This window comes from Pleurotus ostreatus, assembly GCF_014466165.1.
Source record: "Pleurotus ostreatus strain PC9 chromosome Unknown scaffold_10, whole genome shotgun sequence".
Classification (NCBI taxonomy): domain Eukaryota; kingdom Fungi; phylum Basidiomycota; class Agaricomycetes; order Agaricales; family Pleurotaceae; genus Pleurotus; species Pleurotus ostreatus.
In genome coordinates this window covers 1,517,016-1,533,887 of record NW_023503165.1, presented here as the reverse complement: position 1 = coordinate 1,533,887, position 16,872 = coordinate 1,517,016, and the positions used below count along the sequence as shown (strand labels likewise).

Here is a 16,872-nt window from a genome sequence, read left to right as displayed (position 1 = left end):
ACGTTTTTAGACTTCGTATGCTTTTATGGACGTGCTATCACACTTAGACAGACCATCCGGTATGGAATGGATCTGTACACTATGTCTAGATCAAAAGGCTCATGGTAAAGACGACGACAACCCCAAAGCTAAGAACAGGACTGAGCTTCTTGGCGGAATTACTTCGATTGTCAGGGGAATTACTGCTTGTAGGGGTGCCCTGGAGGCTAGTAGCGTCACTAGTGGGAAGGCCGGTGATCGTATCGTCTACTGTGAGTGTAAAGATTGGAGTGACAATGCCGGTGTACGTCGATGCTTGAGCCCCGTCGAAAAAGGAGCACAGTCCTTCGCCGCTAGTGCCCTCCCATGAGCAATCTCTTCTTATGAAGGGCGAGGGAGCGGGTAAATGGATATGAGTAGCATCCTCCACAATCGTATCTTCTTGAAGAATCAAAGCAAGTCCAGAAGGTGAGAGTACTACTCTTACCACGGAAGGTCCTTGTCGGATCGAATTCAGCTAAGGCATAAGTAGTGGCACCGTCGCTACCCACACCGATCGGGCTAAGGGATATGTTCACTTTGGGTCCGGTGGACCCATCAGCAGCTGTTGGGAACACGTCAAAGACAGTGATAGTTGCGCCGCTAGCTACGCCAGGGATGAATCAGTATGTTCGAAGATTTGGCATTGATTAGACTGCTTACTGCATGCTGCAAAGAAGCAAAGAGCGACTAGATGTTGTAGCATGAAGGACTGAGAGAGACCTGAGCTCTCTCTCAACAAGTCAATATATATATATACATTGACGTCGAGCGCCAGATGCCATCATGGAACGACTCTGCGTGCGACATTGATCAGGATTTTCGTTCCAATAGTTCATCCGTATTGCCGTCGTGTGATAGCTGATGGCGGAGACGAGCGAGATTGTCATCGAACAATGTAGGCGGGCTTCACTTTACTCGGCGGTACGTCACGGATAGGCATGGATGGCGGTGGGATTCGAGAATAGTTTGGGATCCAGCACGTACTTGAATGTCGTTGGTTTCACAATTTATGCACCCCCAACGTATGAAGGCGCGCTGCTCGGATTCAAAAAAAAACCCCGATATTCATCCTCATCACTGATTGTAGCTATGTCGGCTAACAATCGTGATCGAATCGACGTGTCTACCTAAAAAAACCGCAGGCCAACACGACCACGACACTGCCAAAGCCAACAGCGGACCCGAGCTTGATAGCAGAATTGGTTTGGCTGGCACTGCTCGTCGGGGTGCCTTGGGCACTGGCGCCACTGGTGGGGCGGCTGGCGGTGCTCTCGTCTACTGTGAGAGTGAAAATCGGGGTGACACGGCCGGTGAATGTCTGCATCGCCGTTACACCCGGGTCGAAAAAGGAGCAGACACCTTCGCCGCTGGTGTTCTCCCATGAACAGTCTCTCACCAGCGGGAAGGGGGTGGCAGCAGATAGATGAATCTGAGTAGCACCCGCCACGATTACGGCTGTTTTGGCGGTCAAATTGGGGCCGCAAGGTGAGGAAAGCTTTTCTTTCTTACCGTGGACGGTCTCCGTGGGGCTGATGGCTTCCGCGAAGTCGTAAGTAGTAGCTCCGTCGCTACCAACGCCGAGAGGGCTCAGACTTATATCAGTCAATGGGTCCCCGGTGGACCCATCGTCAGCCGTTGGGAATACATCGAAGACAGTGACGGTTGCAGCACTCGCTACACCAAGACTCATAAATCAGTACTTTTATCGTAAAATCGGACATTGATCACTCACTGCAGACCGTCAAGAGCAAAAGAGCGACTAGATGTTGGAGCATGAAGAATATGAGATTACCTCCCTTGTACTTCTTCTCATCAAATCTTTTATACTGACATTGGGCGCTGGATGGATCAAAGAAACAACCCAGCGTGCGAAAGGTACTATGTTGAATGTCAAGGTACAGCGAAGTCTATCAAGGAAATGCAAACACGTATCCTTGTAGGTTCTGGGAGATTTTGAATCAGTAAGAACTCATTTGCTTCCAAAGATATTCCGCTATTAGCTATGAAGGACATTGGACTTTCGTCCAAGATGTATGAAGACATGAGCGATGCGGAGTCAAGTTTGCGTGCGCTACACAGTGGGAACAGCAACGTCCGCGTCACTGCAGTGGGGTCCAGTCAGGTTATAAATTGCTGCGGCTTGGAATCATGGTGAGCCGCACTATTCGTCTCCCACATGGATTTCTGAGAAAGGCGCCTTCTGAAATGGAAGCTCGAAGATGCTGGTTCTCGGCGGTCCATCAATGAAGGTCTATGGCATCGAATCCAACCAGTTTCCAACCAGTTTGGGGAATAGAGAGGTCATGGGGGGGATCACCGTGACCATCGCGACCGTCGACGAACAAAGGGTAGTCGTTTTCCACCGCCGCCTGAGGGAGTACCTGGATATCTAATTTCTCATCTATAAAAATTGACCACGTCGTGTCCAACTAGTTGCTGACGGTCAAGGTTCGGAGATCTGTTCTGTGAAAGACCTGTCTGGTGGTTCAGGTCGCTGGCTTTGGCCGCATTGTGAACGGTATTTTCGTCCATCGCTGACTGAAAGGTTTGGGGCGAGACGCCCCTATCTGGATACATCGACTGCGGGAGGTGCCGTACACGTCCTCCTCCCAACCGTCACAGTCGCGCTCCTCCAGCCATGAGCGATGCCGAGTCCCCCTTGTCTATATTCGAATCCTACGAGCACGATTTCCAGGACTTGATTCGGGAAATCAAGTCGAAATTGGATGGGGAAGGGTCGAACGCCAGCAGCGGCAGCAGGCTCGCCACCGGTGAGTATCCCTGCAACTGCACCCTGTTACGTCTCCTCAAATTCTCTCAGAACAGCGCAAGGCTGCATTGAGGCGAGTAGAGCTCGAGCTTGATGAGGCGGACGACTTGGTGTGTGCCCCCTGCCTTCGTGTATGAATCTCGTCCCTAAGCTTTGCCTGTGTGGGTAGTTATCGCAAATGCAGTTGACTCTGCAGGCGATACCAAAGTCCATCAGGACCCCGTATACCACGCGACACAGCAATGCGAAGTCAGAACTGACTCGTTGCAAGAACCGTTCGAGGGAGTTACACGCCGCCGTCTCTCGCAGCGAGGTCTTAGGCACGAGTGGGGGCTTCGGTTTCGGCGGCAGCAAAGGCGCAAGCTCGGATAGCCCATATGGGAACGAGAGGCAGCGACTCCTTGCCGGCACCGAAACCCTCGACGACGGCAGCAGGCGATTGATGGACAGTCAGCGAATAGCGTTGGAGACGGAGGAGCAGGGTGCGGATATACTGAGGAATTTGAGAGTCCAGCGCGAACAGATTGAGAACTCGAGGAATATGGTGCGTTACGTGTGGTCTCCGGGCTTGTTGCATTTCTCAGCAGACCACGCAGCTCAACACGGCCGACGCGTCTATTGGCCGAGCGTCGGGAACGCTGAAGAAGATGATCCAACAGTACGTAGCTTCCTCGTCATGATGCTCCATCGCCCTCCATGCTTAACTCTTCTTAGGATGTACCGCCAACGCGTTGTCATTTCCTTGATTGTAGTGTTTCTCGTCGCCGTCGTTATCCTGATATTGTGGTTCAAGCTTTTCCGGTCTCGATGAACCGGAGCATGGTTTGTTTGCTATCATCCACTACGTTGCTTCATTCTTATTCTTTCCACCAGCTTCGTTCCTGCGTGTAGTCTTCCTTGTTACCAACTATAACGGTCATCTCTACTGATTTGCTACCTTCGACATACCGTGTTGCTACAGATTTCCATGCTTAAATTATACCTTGCTCTTATTCTTTCCCATCCTAGCTTCGGGCTTACTAGCTGATAAACCCATCCCGTCGCAAAGTATGCCTTCGTGAATTGGAAGATAGTGTAAATCATTCTTCACGGTTTACGGCTGCTCGAGCTTACGGTACGCTCCCACACGAAGTCCTCTAAATCACCCCCTTATTATCATTCGCAGTGTCGTTGAGTTAACTTTTAACTGAGCCAAGTGGTCCACCTGTTCGCCTTCCCCCGGATGACCTCTGCAATTTCTCTCGCCACAATGCGGTCAGCTTGTTCGCTGGGATGCAGCTCGTCCACCCTAGAAACCGCGTGCAACTGAACGAGCCGCGGCAGCGAGACAAGCAGGATCACTCACCACAGGAAGCTATCCCGATCGGCCCCCAGCGTCGTCGTGCAAACCGGGGTGCCTGGCTCGCCGTCCAAGGGGAACACGCACGCTTCTGAAGCGCCCGTGACGTTCAAAGGTGCGGTTCCGTTTAAATATAGCGACGGCTGATCAAACATGTCTTGGAATAGACTATGGGAGTCGAAAAGCGCTACATAGGGACGGGACTCGACGTTAATGATCCAATGAAGCTATCGTAGGTTGGACTCACCGATGTGAGCGCCTCTTAACTTGCTTGCCAGGTCTTTCAGCATCAGTTGGGAGAGGGCGTTTCCGGACAGCGTCAACTCCGTCATGAAGACGCTCCATTCCGTGGTGTTGCGCGGCGCCGTCCAGAACCGGTTCGGCCACGAATCCGCAGCATACAAGGGCACCAGCTGCAAAGGAATCATCTGGTCCGTGCATAAATTAGACTCGCGGCCGATATGCGACTGACGCAGGCTTACATTTTGAAAGATGAAGTTTCTCGCGCCGCTGGCGTATAACGCGCTCACCCAGTTGACAGCGCAGGCCGTCGTATCGACGATGGACGCTTTGTTGCCCCCCCTGATCAGCGAATTCACCCCGACGTCGTTGGTGCCGATCCACAGCGTGTACACCGTCCGCGCTGGGTCGAGCCGCGTCGTCCCGTTCGCCTTTTCCTCGAAGTACAGCGGCAGCTGGCTCTCGAACACCGACGGGAACGGGCGGAAAGTGATGTTGTTCGAGCACGTCGCGCCGGAGCGGGCGAACGGGAACAGCGCCACCCCGGCGAGCCCGGCGGCGTACACGGGCCACGCGACGCCTCGGTCCCCGGTGTTCACGACGTCGGTGTAGGAGTCCCCGAAGGTGACGAGGCTGGAGATCTGCCCCGGTCTAACGCCAAGAGCGTGCACCAACGCGGGTATTGTGGACAGCGCGGCAGGAATACTGGGGAATCGCATGCTGGAGGTTCCGGTGAATCCTCGGTCGGGGTGGGTGAGGCATCGCGCAGGACGAACGGCTTTATGTACTGTTCAGTGGAAGATCATGAGGTGGCATGGCATGGGAAGCTGGAGGCCCGTGAGTTTGTTCACCAAATTTGGGAGGAGTATGTCCATGAATAACCGTTTAACACTCAGAGGGACTTCCCCAGTCGAATTTCACTACGAAGGAGTGCATCACCAGATCAAGTAACTCGTCTGTTAATAGCTGACGAGCAGTCAATCTTCTCACGTCCACGCTCCGGCGGCTTTCACGGACCGCCTTCTCTGGAGGTATAGCCCACGCAGGGGTGAGCGCCAACAATGTGACGAGGAGTGTCTACTCAATCCTCGCAAGGCGTCAATGTATCTTTTGCATAGTACGATCTTCACGTGTGAGCCGGTTATAGGCCCACAAACAGCACAAAAAATGTGACTCCACCTTGCCAATGTCTGTTGGGGGAGATCTCATTGACTTGCTACCTCTCGTAGATTGCCGTCGTTTTGCGTGCGCGAGGTTCGAAACTTCTCAAAAGCAATGTTTGAGCGTCATGCATTCGACGACCTGTATCTCAAGTTCGACAGTGTTTCGCTTTACGATTCCTTCAACGCATACTCCACCTCCAAAATACATTGCCCTCATCTGCGTACGCAATACCCGCCGCGTCAACATTAGATAGTTCAGCAAGACCAGCTTTCGTGCGAGTTCCTTCTCTGTCTCCGTAAATTCTTGCCGATCGCGCACCTCAGCGACGGGCTCCTCAACCTAACACCGACCTTCACGAGGGTCATGCTGCTATGGTCGTCCTTGTCCTTGCACACGCAATGTCGAGCGGATTACCACCACCGCTTCGTGGGATCCAGCCCCGTTTCTCATGATCTAGAACTCCTCCTCCCACTTCCTTTCCTTACTCTCCACCCCACCCTTCGACCATAACCAGTTTCGGCGCCGATATACGTGTTCTTGCGCTTGTTGCGGATGACGTAGGCTCCTGGTTGAATGCTCCTTTCCGAACTCCTCGCCCAGCGCACCATCACGCACATCGCGGCCGTCGTACGGCGTGTCCATCGGACATGCCCGCCGCCCTGTCTATACAGCGAGGCCGCCATATTCGCTGCGCTTGGTGACATGGCGCTCAACGTGCTTGTGGCCTTCGCGCAGTCCGCCGACATCCTCGCCACGCCCGTCACCCGCCGTGCTGCGAAGCTCACTCTCGAGCCTAAATTGGAGCGTATTTGGCGCGAATACGACGCGTTCGTGCGATCTGATGTGGGAGGCTGCGGAGGACTTGGTGGGTTTAGTTGGTGGATATTGCGCATCGGTGAGTTTCTCGTCCTTTGACGGTTGTGCGGTCGTCAGCTTAAGGGCTGGTGTTCAGTGCCTGGTAAACCCCGAGCAAAAAAGGCTGCGCGTGTGCAGTGGGTGTTTCATGCGCTCATACTGCTCTGTGCCCTGCCAGCGATCCGGTTCGAGGGTGTCGAACCACCGATCTCAATCCAGGATCTTCCGCCACAGCCAAAGTGCGCGCAAGACCACCGCGTAGACTTCCCGCTGATCCACGCAGCGCACTCGCATTGAAATTACCAATGGTTGCCGTGGCGTTTTCTACTTTGCATTTCTTGAGAAGTCCTTCCTCGATGTTTTGGCAGACGGCATGTCAAGTTGCCTCCCCGAATGTGATGACTCTCTTATGCTCAAGACAAGTCCAAGATGTCTGGTTACTCGGCAGTAGAAATGTAGCCGCCGAGATGCTGTGGCCTTGTTCTCACGCAAATATAGTACAATGCTGAACTAGTAGTTGATCTGCGTTTCATGAAACTTCACTGACCAGGCCACTACGGTGTTATGATCCATCATATAATAGTAGTTAGCCTGGCTGAGTGATGCATCAACTTGTCTAGTTACCCTAATGCATGACGTGATGTATCACTGTCAATTAGACGTTATAAGCACGTGCCTCACATGCCGTCTTATGGTCTGTGCATGCCCGCTGTCACACTCTCCTAAGATAGGGGAGTGTCCGGGGAGCACTGGGTCTTGCTAGTAGATCAAGTGAGAGCCCGGTTGTTCGAACACCTAGTATCTCTGATAGGGGCATATAATTTGTCTTGCCAAGGTATGCCGATAGTGAAACAAGACTACAGGGGTAGTACAGGAGTAACACAGGGGTGGTACAGGGATAGTACAGGGGCCTGTATGAGGAGGTCCAATGACTGCTTCTTTCAGATAGGGGACGCGAGCGTGAGTGGTCACGAGCACGAGCGGAGACAGTAACGTGGAAGAGGAAAAATAAACAAAGGTGCAGATACGCAGTAGAACAGGAAGGGGTTAGTATAAAAGGAATAGAGAGTGAAAGAAAGGAACAAAAGGGGTACCGGGTAAAGAATTTGAAAGATAGGGGGATGATAAAAGATTAGAGAACGAAAAACTACCGTGACAAACTTCTTCAAGTACGCAGTACTTGAAGTTGAACCAAGTGGACGACTAGAAGACCAGAATTCGACTGGTATGACTGGATAACTGACTGATTGATGATCTTGCGGACTGAGAGTAAAATCGACTTTGACTTGACTGGATGACTAAAAAAACTTGACTAATACGACTGGCTGACTGAGACTTGACTAATACGACTGAATGACTGAGACTTGACTAAGACGACGGAATGACTAAGATCTGAGGACTGATACGACTAGAGGACTAACTGAGTGAACCTTTCACTGGGGGGGAAAAGATTGATTTTCAACTTAGCTACACTATTGGATTTTTATATGTAAAATATCTAGGCTGTGCACGGAAAGTAGAAAGAACGGTTGTTAGGCCGTCACAAAAATCAGAAAGTCCAGTAGAAAGAATAGTCACATAATTCTGTACGGAAGATAGAAGGAAATGCAGAAGAAAGGAAAGGAAATGCGCAGCTGCATTCCGTATGTTCCGATGGATACATAAGGCTGTGCAAGGCTGTGCAAGGCTATGCTGTGCTGTGCTGGGCTGTGCTGGGCTGTGCAATTTGCACAGCCAAGGTCCGAATAGAACAGCCCAGCTGTGCGAATGAAAGGAATGAAGGAATATGGATTATTCTGATGAAAAGGGAGTTCTTAATGGAATATCTGATGGGGAAAGAAATGGTCGGGGGGGAGAAATAGAATTCCAATGGAAATGGGAAGAGAATAGTGGCACCCCTAAAGACTTAAGAGGGGCGGAGAGGCGAACAGGGGTAAGATCCCATGTGGTATATTAGAGATAGGGGTGAGGGGTAGGATAGGGGATGCTTCCCTAGAGCCAGATAGTTCGGGGAGGATAGGGGAGGTATTGCAGAGGGAGAGAATAGGGAGCTTGGGTGTTTGATTGAGCATAACCCTAGATTTCCGACATGATTACCATGTTACAAACATGGTTCATGACACCGCCTCTTCTGTTGGGCGGGTAGGCCATTTTCGTCGCAGTGGTGCTACCATATTTGGTTTGGAGTTCCGCCTATGGTGCAACACACCTAGTCACCACCAATTTGGACAGTGGCCAAATTGGTGGCCAAAAAAAAATTGTATTTAGGGGCCGCAAAATCTAGTAGAAACGTTCACATTGAAGGTACCGAGTAATAGAATACTATGACCAATAATACAAAGTTAAAATCAAAGACGGATGCACTACTGTAGGGGGGAGAGCAACCATAGCAAAAACCAGTAATGGGACACCGAAAAAATGTTCACAAGTCAAACGCAGCGAAAGCGTGCGCCGCAAAACATGCCCAACGGACTCGACGCAAGGAAGGGTGTGAAGAGACATCTGGAACCCGAGATTCCAATGTGACGGAATGTACCTGGGATGGAACGGTCAATAATCCTGTAACATCGGACTCAGACGATAGTGAATACCTTTCGATGGACTGTGAAGACTCAGAGTCCGACAGTGGGTTTTCGGAGCTTGAAGGGGAGGACTTGGTGCAAAGCCTGCAGACAAGCTTGGAGCATGAGATCAAGCTACTGCAGATGCCGACACCGTACGAGATGGTGGCAAACAGGCACACGCAGAAGGAATGGGTGAAGGCTGAGAAGAAACGGGGGGCTGTGTACGCAGGAACGTCGGCCAGAACCCAGCGCTGGAAAGCTGAGAATGCGAGGAAGCAGGCTGTCATCGATGCGAAGCTGCGAGAAAGGTGCACTATACTTTACCTTAACTCATAACTTCCTGTCTGAATTTGATCCCAGTAAAGGAGCCAGCATGATGCGCTCATTTGTTTCCAAGGTCAACATGGTCTCTGAAGTCAACGGTTGCTCTGTCCAAGTGTCAGAACCTTGCACCACCAGTGATACGGCCGGAAATCGAACCTTTCCAACCAGAACTCCAAATTCCGTGCCTTCCAGCGATGAGATCTTCACCGGTTATGCTTCTGATGTCTCAGATGAGTCGTCCGATGATGCAGATGATGAATCCGAAGCCGCATCATCTGAATCTCGATCGGTACCATCCTCGTCACAGCTCGATGAAGTCCAGCTTTGCATACCCCAACCACCGCCGCTGAAGCGTCGCTGTCTTGATGTTCCCGTTTGAGTTACACGCCAGAAGGTTCTTGATGAAAAGAAAAAGGACCTTGAGGTGGCATTGAAGGATATCGAGAAGTTGATCCACTCAAAACAAGATGTCTTTGCTGCTGGCCGGAACAGTTTGCAAGCGTATCAAGCTCGTGCAATCCAGAGTTTCTTGCATATGGTTGTTCATAATGATCGCAAGAAGATAGAGACGTCAGAGCGGGCAGCAGAAGCGCAGGGGTTTGCGGCGAAATGGGGAGGGAGGCTGGTGAGAAAGTGGGTGTGTGAGTGGGTCAAAACGGGAGATCTTCCTGAATCTGCTCGTGGGTCTCATGCCAAGTCATTCTCTTTGCTCAGCAACCCTGCGATCTGGGCAGAGTTGCGCTCATATGTCCGCTCCAATAAATGGGCCATGAACCCGGCAAAGCTTGTTGAATTCAGCGAGAATCGGATGGTTCCTGCTGCTGCAAAGAAATATCTTGAGCAGATTGTCGATGAAGAGATACCACAAGGCCTCAAGCAGTACATGGAACTTGAGCTTTTCCCCTGTGTCCATCTGAGAGTGGGAAAGGGGGTCCATCTTGAGACTGCACGCCGCTTTCTCCACAATGAAGGTTTCCAGTACACCGAACACAAGAAAGCCCTCTATTATGATGGCCATGAACGTCCAGATGTCGTTGGGTATCGGCAGAATGTGTTTCTCCCTGCGATGGCGGAGTATCGCAAATTGATGGTTGAATATGTTGTTGGAGATGTTGACAAGGAGGTCAAGAAACCAGTGTATGATGGAGCCTACGTCTTACGGCGCCTTGTATTGGTTGTTCATGATGAGATGACTTGCCAGGCAAATGATGGTCAACGGAAGAGCTGGGTATTGGAAGGAGAGCATGCACTGAAGAAGGGAGCTGGGCGGGGCATCCATCAATCCGATGTCATCTGTTCAACGGTGGGCTGGTTGAAAGAGGCAAGTCAAACCCTGGAGTATGGAAAGAACTATGCTTATGGAAGGATGGTCTGCACATGCAGTGCAAAGAATGCGATGTCGACTCTGTCACCTGTTGCGCACGCCGCATTCTGGACCTGCAGCCAGACTTCAAAGCACAGAGATCATTGGTGCAAGAAGTTATTGAAGCTGCAGGACATCTGTGCATATTTTTGCCCAAGTTTCACTGCGAGCTGAACTTTATCGAGTTCTTCTGGGGTGCCGTCAAACGATGGCTTTGCGAGAATTGTGATTACACATTTGTGTCACTTGTAAGGGCAACCTCAAGATGGCCGCACAGTGCAAGCCTAGCAGAGGGAGAATCCAAAGAGAACAGGATAAGGATTCTCCATGCTAGGAAGTGAAGTATATACTGTAGTAGCATGGGAGGGATGAAGGGTAACTGTACAGTACATCAGCCACAGGTACGAACGAATATCACAAGGTACGAAGGGGCATGTGATAATGAAGTGGAAGGGGAATGTACAGGAGTCGTGCCGGCGACCTGGGGAAGTGGGAACAAGGGATAACGAAGTGGGAGAGGAGAATGGAGGTAGCCCGGACGAGCCCCGAGGTGTATATGCGAGTCCGAAGTGTCCGAGGCGAGTCCGAAGTGCGGGAAGACTTCGGAGTCACCAGATGTAGCTTGGATGCGAAAGGAGTGGGCGGAAAGGAAGTGGAAAGGAAAGGAAGCGAAAAGGAACAAAGGGGAACAAAGGGAATGTAAGTAATAGTCCGTGGGATGAAGGAAGGGAGAAAGGAACGAGGAGGAAGGGAGGGGGACAGGGGAATAGGAGAAAATAGGAGTGTCCCCTTACATCACTTCAGAAGAATGTGCCAAAAGCCATGGAAGCTGTACAGCTCAGCACAATTCGGAAATGGGAGCACCGGATGGTCCTCTGGATGGCTGCTTATCGTGATGGGCTTACAGCGCGAGATGCACAAGTTCAGGTCAAACGATTCAGTTCACGGAAGTACACTTCGCACCACCGGGTCCCAGAGAGGCTTGCGAAGCATTTCGATCAATAGGGTCCTGCCATATATAGATGTACCTTCCTATTTAGGATATCATTACGTCAGCTGGCCAAACTACCAGATGACAAGGTTAATTGCTTGCTCAGATCTCAACCAAATCGTTATTGGTCTAGGGAATTTATTCTAATGATCAAATAGAGCACTTTGCCAAGAAGAATAAGAAAACGGGGTAAATTTGCACCCAGGATTTCAGTTGTTATAAAGTGGCGGTAACTAGGTGTGTTGCACCATACATCGTCAGATCTGTGATGAAGCAGGGTCCCATATTTAGTTTAGGGATTGCCATGCTGTAGGATCTGGCACGAGGTCCAGTGCTTCTGCTTGCAAGCAATCAAAGCATTTTGTGACAGCCTACGTCAGTTTCTTCAATAGAAGCAAGCATCGTCTCATTAGGGAGAAACATATAATAATGACATACCCGATAGCAGGTTCCCCCCTGCCTCTGAGGTCCTGTCAACTTGTCAGTATGTTTACGGAACAGTTCAGATTGTGTACATAGCATTTAATCTGCCGGCCAAGTCCAAATCAGATAATGGATAGTGAAATATATAAAAAAACATTGTATGAAACGATCACAAAATATTTGATTTCCGATTCTCCATGATTGGCATTGTAAGGGGACACCTCTATTTTCTCCTATTCCCCTGTCCCCCTCCCTTCCTCCTTGTTCCTTTCTCCTTTCCTTCATCCCACGGACTCTTACTTACATCCCTCCCTTTTGTTCCCTTTTGTTCCCCTTCGCTCCCCTTCCTTTCCACTTCCTTTCTGCCCACTCCTTCTGCATCCGAGTCACGTCCGGTGACTCTGGAGTCTTCCCACACTTCAGACTCGCTCGGACTCATATATACACTTTGGGGCTCATCTGGGCTACCTCTATCCTCTTTCCCCACTTCATTACTCTTTGCTCTTACTTCCCCAAGTTGCTGGCACGGCTCCTGTGCATTTACCCTTCACTTCATTATCACATGTTTCCTCGTACCTTGTGATATTTGTTCGGACTTGTGGCTGGTGTACTGTACAGTTATCCTGCATTCTTCTCACACTACTACAGTATATACTTTGCTTCCTAGCATGGAGAATCCCTATCCTATTCTCTTTGGATTCTCCCTCTGCTAGGCCTGCGCTGTTGGCCATCTTGAGGTTGCCCTTACAGTGACGCAATGGACATGAGAAATAAAGGTAGAATACAGAACCACAAGCCACCCCAAAACTGCAAGTGCCACAACTGCAAATACATGAGAGAACACGCTGGATGCGACAATCCGCAAGCATGCTACAAGAAGGCGGAAGAACTACTAGAAACACTTCCACCAAAATGGGACCCAAGAAAGATAAGGGAGACCCAGGCGGCAGAGGTCAATGAGGAAGACTGGCACAAATTCAGAACGAATAGAGTATCAGCAATGGAACTGAAAGATATATTTAGAATATTCACATCAGGAGAGAAATCCCTGATAAGTCGTGACAACCCCGTAGCACAAGGAGGACAAATAGAACTAGTGACGGACGGCTCATGCAAGTATATGAACACCACGGAGGCAAGAGCAGGAGCTGGCATATTCCTGGAGGAAAATGACGACAGGAATAAAGCTCTGAGAGTGCCAGAGGTCCTAGCACAGACTAACCAAGTAGGGGAAATGTTTGCAGTCCTGGAAGCAGCAAAACAATTCCCAGGGAACGAGACTTTAAAAGTCCTGACTGACTCAAAGTATGTGATAAAATCATCAACAACGAACCTCAAGGAAAACGAGGATAAAGGATACATTGGTATGGCAAACAAAACCCTCCTCAAGCTGACGTCCGCGGCACTAAGAAGAAGAGAAGGCAGAAACCTCTTCAAATGGGTTAAAGGCCACCAAGGCAATGAATTGAACGAGAGTGCGGACACACTGGCAGGACAAGGGAGTGAGAAGAATTACCTGGAAGTGCTAAACCTGGAAGTAAACGTAAATGAATGCCTATCAGGGGCAAAACTCCAGGCCCCGACCCAGGCAACCGCCTACAGAGGAATATGAGAGACAAGACTGGCAAAAGCAAAGCATAAGCAAGAAAAGACAGAGTCAATGATCTCAACAATCCAGGCTCACATGGCGGATTCCACAGGAACATGTTAAGGACTGTGTCAAGGGGCCTCCTAACTCGTCCGTAAGGGGCACAGGAACACGCGGGGAGCGCAGGAGCGCAGACGCGTGGACAAGTGGAGCACACAGGACTTGGCTTCAGCTTTAATGCTGTGCCCTCCTAGCCCTGTGGTGTCCCGATTTCGGAGAGAGCAAGGTGATAGGTGGGCTCCGCGGAGGAGCCCGCAGCAAAGACTTTAGAAGACAAGATGACAGAATAGGAACTAAGATTCAGAGTGAAGAATACATGTCTACTAGTGCTACTATAAATACTGACTAACACATGTATGTAGTGAGGCTAGTATGTAAGTACACATGTAGGTGAAATGTTAGGAGCCACACTCGCAGGGGGGGGGCTCGGGATACGCGGACCCGCGGGTGCGCGGTTCCACGTAGACGCGTGGGGGAACGGGGGAAACGAGGACGTACGGGCTTGGCTTCAGCTACTGGCTGCGCCTCCCACACTCTTGCGTGCCCTGTATTTCCGGGAGGAGTCCTACGCGGGTACCGAGGGTACGGGCGGAGGCGAAGGGGTGCGACGGGGGGAGAACCCACTAGAGGGGCGAGATGCGAGTGCGGAGAAGGAACTAATATTCGAACTAAGGTAGCTGTATGTACGATACAGGACTATATACTAAGGAACACGCGGCGTCCGCGCGTTCACGAAACAGTAATGAGTTCGGTCGTAGTAACTACAATGTGCTCGAGTATGTACTTAGTCCGTAATCCGGAAAGTCCGCGTGGCCGCGTATAAGCGCGGCCCGAGCCCATAGTCGGGAAACGCACGTGGGCGCGCCCCCTGGTAGCCCCTAAGGGGTTCCTTGGACGCGCCTATAACAGTACCTCCCCTTTAAGGCCGAGACCCATAGAGGCCTAGACACTCATGACGCGCGGTGGTATGGTGATGATGCGGTGTGGGCGTCATGAGGGTCCGTGGTGAGTCAGCCTCTGCGTGCACGTGAGCGAAAGAAGCGCGGAGGCGAGATGTGTCAGCAGTATAAAAGGCGGAAGCGCGGAGCAGCGAGGCCATAATGGCGCCCACTCAGAAAAGGCCGCATGACCACCACAATCCAACGCCACACGATCCTGACGATGAACGGCGGCGACGGGAGGAGAAGCGGCGGCGCGAGGACGACGACATCGCCGAGGCGGACGCCCGTCTCGAGAAGGATGAACGAAGGCGTCGTCGGGAGAAGCTGAGGGCGCGGAGGGCTGCGGAGGACGCACGCGTGCGGGCGGCGGTAGCGGAGTACGTCGCGGCACGGGCCCGCCATGACGATAGTCGGGGCCTGGAGGCGACGGGGAACGCCGTCGCAGGTAGTAGCACAGGGCCGGGGACGAGGGAGCGGGCGGCGGGAAGAGGAGAAACGGCGAGGGAGGTGGAGCCCAAAGGGCCGGCACGGGAGGTGGCATGCCTCGGGTGCGTACAGCGCAACCTCGAGTGCCACCAGCGGCTGTAAGTCCGCCTCCTTTTTTTTTTTTTTTTCTATACGCTTACTGATGCGTCTCACAGGGTTAAGAACACCCGCACTTGCTGGGAATGCAAGCAGCGGCATGTGCGCTGCGGGAACGGCGCAGGTGGGGCTCGAGGTAGCGTGCAAGCAGCGCCGCCCGCAGCGAGCGCGGAACCCACCGTGGCGGAGTCGCTGGGGGAGCTTGCCGCGCAGGTCTTCGACCTGTCGGTTCATGTGCTCGCCCGGTCGGAGGCGCTGTTGCGCCTAGAGCAGAAGATTGACGCGGTGGCGGACGCCATGGCCCGTATTGCTGGCGTTGTTGGGCTGCCCGCGGACGTCGTCGCTCGGGAACGCATGCCGCAAATGGCATGGGCCGCAGCATTGCCGCCAGTACCCTCGACGAGTGGGGACGACGCGGATGCCACGGGGGACGAGATGGAGGTCGATGGGGCCAAGGCTCCGTCGACGAGCGACAGCGACGGCGCGCAGGACGCAGGGCCTGCGGATGCGACGGACGAGGAGGACGCGGAGGACACGGACGAGGGGATGGTTTGGGCAGGGACAGGGAGGGCGGTGGAGAGCAGCAGCGAGGAGGAAAGTGAGGAGGATAGCGGGTAGGGTGAGCGCGGGGCCCTTGTCGGCGCGCGAGGAGGAAAAAAGAAAATGTATCTACTTATCTATGTTGCATATTTTTTGTTTTTTTGTGTCTGTCTCTTTTTCTTCTCTTTTTTTTTTTGTAATTCATAACTAGCAGACCACGGTATGATCGTAAGTAAGAAGAACCTAGCACAAGAAAGAAAAGAAAGAGAGAGGAACTTAAGATTTTAGGAGAGTGTAGTATACGTAAGGTAGTGGGCGCGGGTGGGCGCGGAGCGAGCAGGAAATAAGGGAAAAGTGTCGAGGCGCGGATGCGCGGTGAGGTTGGGTGTTCTGATAGAGGGCGCGGGTGCGCGTGGCTTGTCGCGAGTGTAGATGGAGAATGCACGGGAGCGCGGGGAAAATAAGAGAAAGGAGGGTAAATGTGCTGGTGCGCGACGGAGCAATCTACAGGTGATACAAGCGCGGTGCGCACGGGGAGAGAAAAAAATGTTGAGTGGGGTGCGCGGTAACGCGGAAAGAAATAGAGAAAATGAGATGAAGGACCATTACGCGGGTCCGGGCTTGTCAGGATAGCGCAGGTGGAATTCTGCGACGAGTTCCTGCGCGTGCCCGAGCTCGTCCGCGGAGAGCCACGAGAATTCTTCATCAGTGTGTTCGTAGCTGAGCCATCGAACGTAGTATTGAAGTTTTACTTTCCGTCGACGGTCGATTTTGGAGTCTACAATTTCAGCTATTTCAAATTCGTCGTTACCATCGACTTCAATGGGTGGGGGAGGGGATTGTACGCGATTTGGAATCGTGTTGGGTGTCTCGGGTTCGAGCATAGAGACGTGGAAGACGGGGTGGACCCCGCGGAGATTTTCCGGGAGACGGATAGTGAACGAAGAGGGTCCTGCTTGGTGAATGATTTCGAACGGACCGAGGAATTTCTCCACGAGTTTGTGCGAGGGGCGCGTGGTACGGAAGAATTTGGCCTTCACAAAAACCTTTTCGCCAACCTTGAAATCCGGCGCGGGTGCGCGGCGACGATCGGCTGGTCCTTGATAA

The 16,872-nt window shown here is 51.9% G+C and overlaps 7 protein-coding genes across 7 annotated transcripts; 4 read left to right on the top strand and 3 right to left on the bottom strand.

Moving 5' to 3' along the window:
* Positions 1 to 85: 85 nt before the first annotated feature.
* On the bottom strand, positions 86 to 724 carry PC9H_002262 (uncharacterized protein; the record flags this gene model as incomplete). The annotated part of the gene is made up of 3 exons (XM_036771903.1): positions 86 to 417; positions 467 to 625; positions 682 to 724. The coding sequence occupies 3 exons, from the start codon at positions 722 to 724 to the stop codon at positions 86 to 88; spliced, it is 534 nt and encodes a 177-aa protein (XP_036626524.1).
* Positions 725 to 1,144: 420 nt separating this feature from the next.
* Positions 1,145 to 1,796, bottom strand: PC9H_002261 (uncharacterized protein; the record flags this gene model as incomplete). The annotated part of the gene is made up of 3 exons (XM_036771902.1): positions 1,145 to 1,476; positions 1,531 to 1,695; positions 1,754 to 1,796. The coding sequence occupies 3 exons, from the start codon at positions 1,794 to 1,796 to the stop codon at positions 1,145 to 1,147; spliced, it is 540 nt and encodes a 179-aa protein (XP_036626523.1).
* An 863-nt stretch (positions 1,797 to 2,659) lies between these two features.
* PC9H_002260 (uncharacterized protein) lies at positions 2,660 to 3,602 on the top strand (the record flags this gene model as incomplete). The annotated part of the gene is made up of 5 exons (XM_036771901.1): positions 2,660 to 2,792; positions 2,843 to 2,901; positions 2,961 to 3,335; positions 3,388 to 3,449; positions 3,506 to 3,602. The coding sequence occupies 5 exons, from the start codon at positions 2,660 to 2,662 to the stop codon at positions 3,600 to 3,602; spliced, it is 726 nt and encodes a 241-aa protein (XP_036626522.1).
* Positions 3,603 to 3,973: 371 nt separating this feature from the next.
* Positions 3,974 to 5,089, bottom strand: PC9H_002259 (uncharacterized protein; the record flags this gene model as incomplete). The annotated part of the gene is made up of 4 exons (XM_036771900.1): positions 3,974 to 4,079; positions 4,137 to 4,317; positions 4,378 to 4,558; positions 4,613 to 5,089. The coding sequence occupies 4 exons, from the start codon at positions 5,087 to 5,089 to the stop codon at positions 3,974 to 3,976; spliced, it is 945 nt and encodes a 314-aa protein (XP_036626521.1).
* A 1,018-nt stretch (positions 5,090 to 6,107) lies between these two features.
* On the top strand, positions 6,108 to 6,686 carry PC9H_002258 (uncharacterized protein; the record flags this gene model as incomplete). Its single annotated transcript, XM_036771899.1, has 2 exons — positions 6,108 to 6,429; positions 6,487 to 6,686. 2 exons carry the CDS (start codon positions 6,108 to 6,110, stop codon positions 6,684 to 6,686), a joined length of 522 nt encoding a protein of 173 aa, XP_036626520.1.
* Positions 6,687 to 12,886: 6,200 nt separating this feature from the next.
* Positions 12,887 to 13,666, top strand: PC9H_002257 (uncharacterized protein; the record flags this gene model as incomplete). Its single annotated transcript, XM_036771898.1, has 1 exon — positions 12,887 to 13,666. One exon carries the CDS (start codon positions 12,887 to 12,889, stop codon positions 13,664 to 13,666), a length of 780 nt encoding a protein of 259 aa, XP_036626519.1.
* A 1,136-nt stretch (positions 13,667 to 14,802) lies between these two features.
* Positions 14,803 to 15,843, top strand: PC9H_002256 (uncharacterized protein; the record flags this gene model as incomplete). Its single annotated transcript, XM_036771897.1, has 2 exons — positions 14,803 to 15,227; positions 15,285 to 15,843. 2 exons carry the CDS (start codon positions 14,803 to 14,805, stop codon positions 15,841 to 15,843), a joined length of 984 nt encoding a protein of 327 aa, XP_036626518.1.
* Positions 15,844 to 16,872: the final 1,029 nt, after the last annotated feature.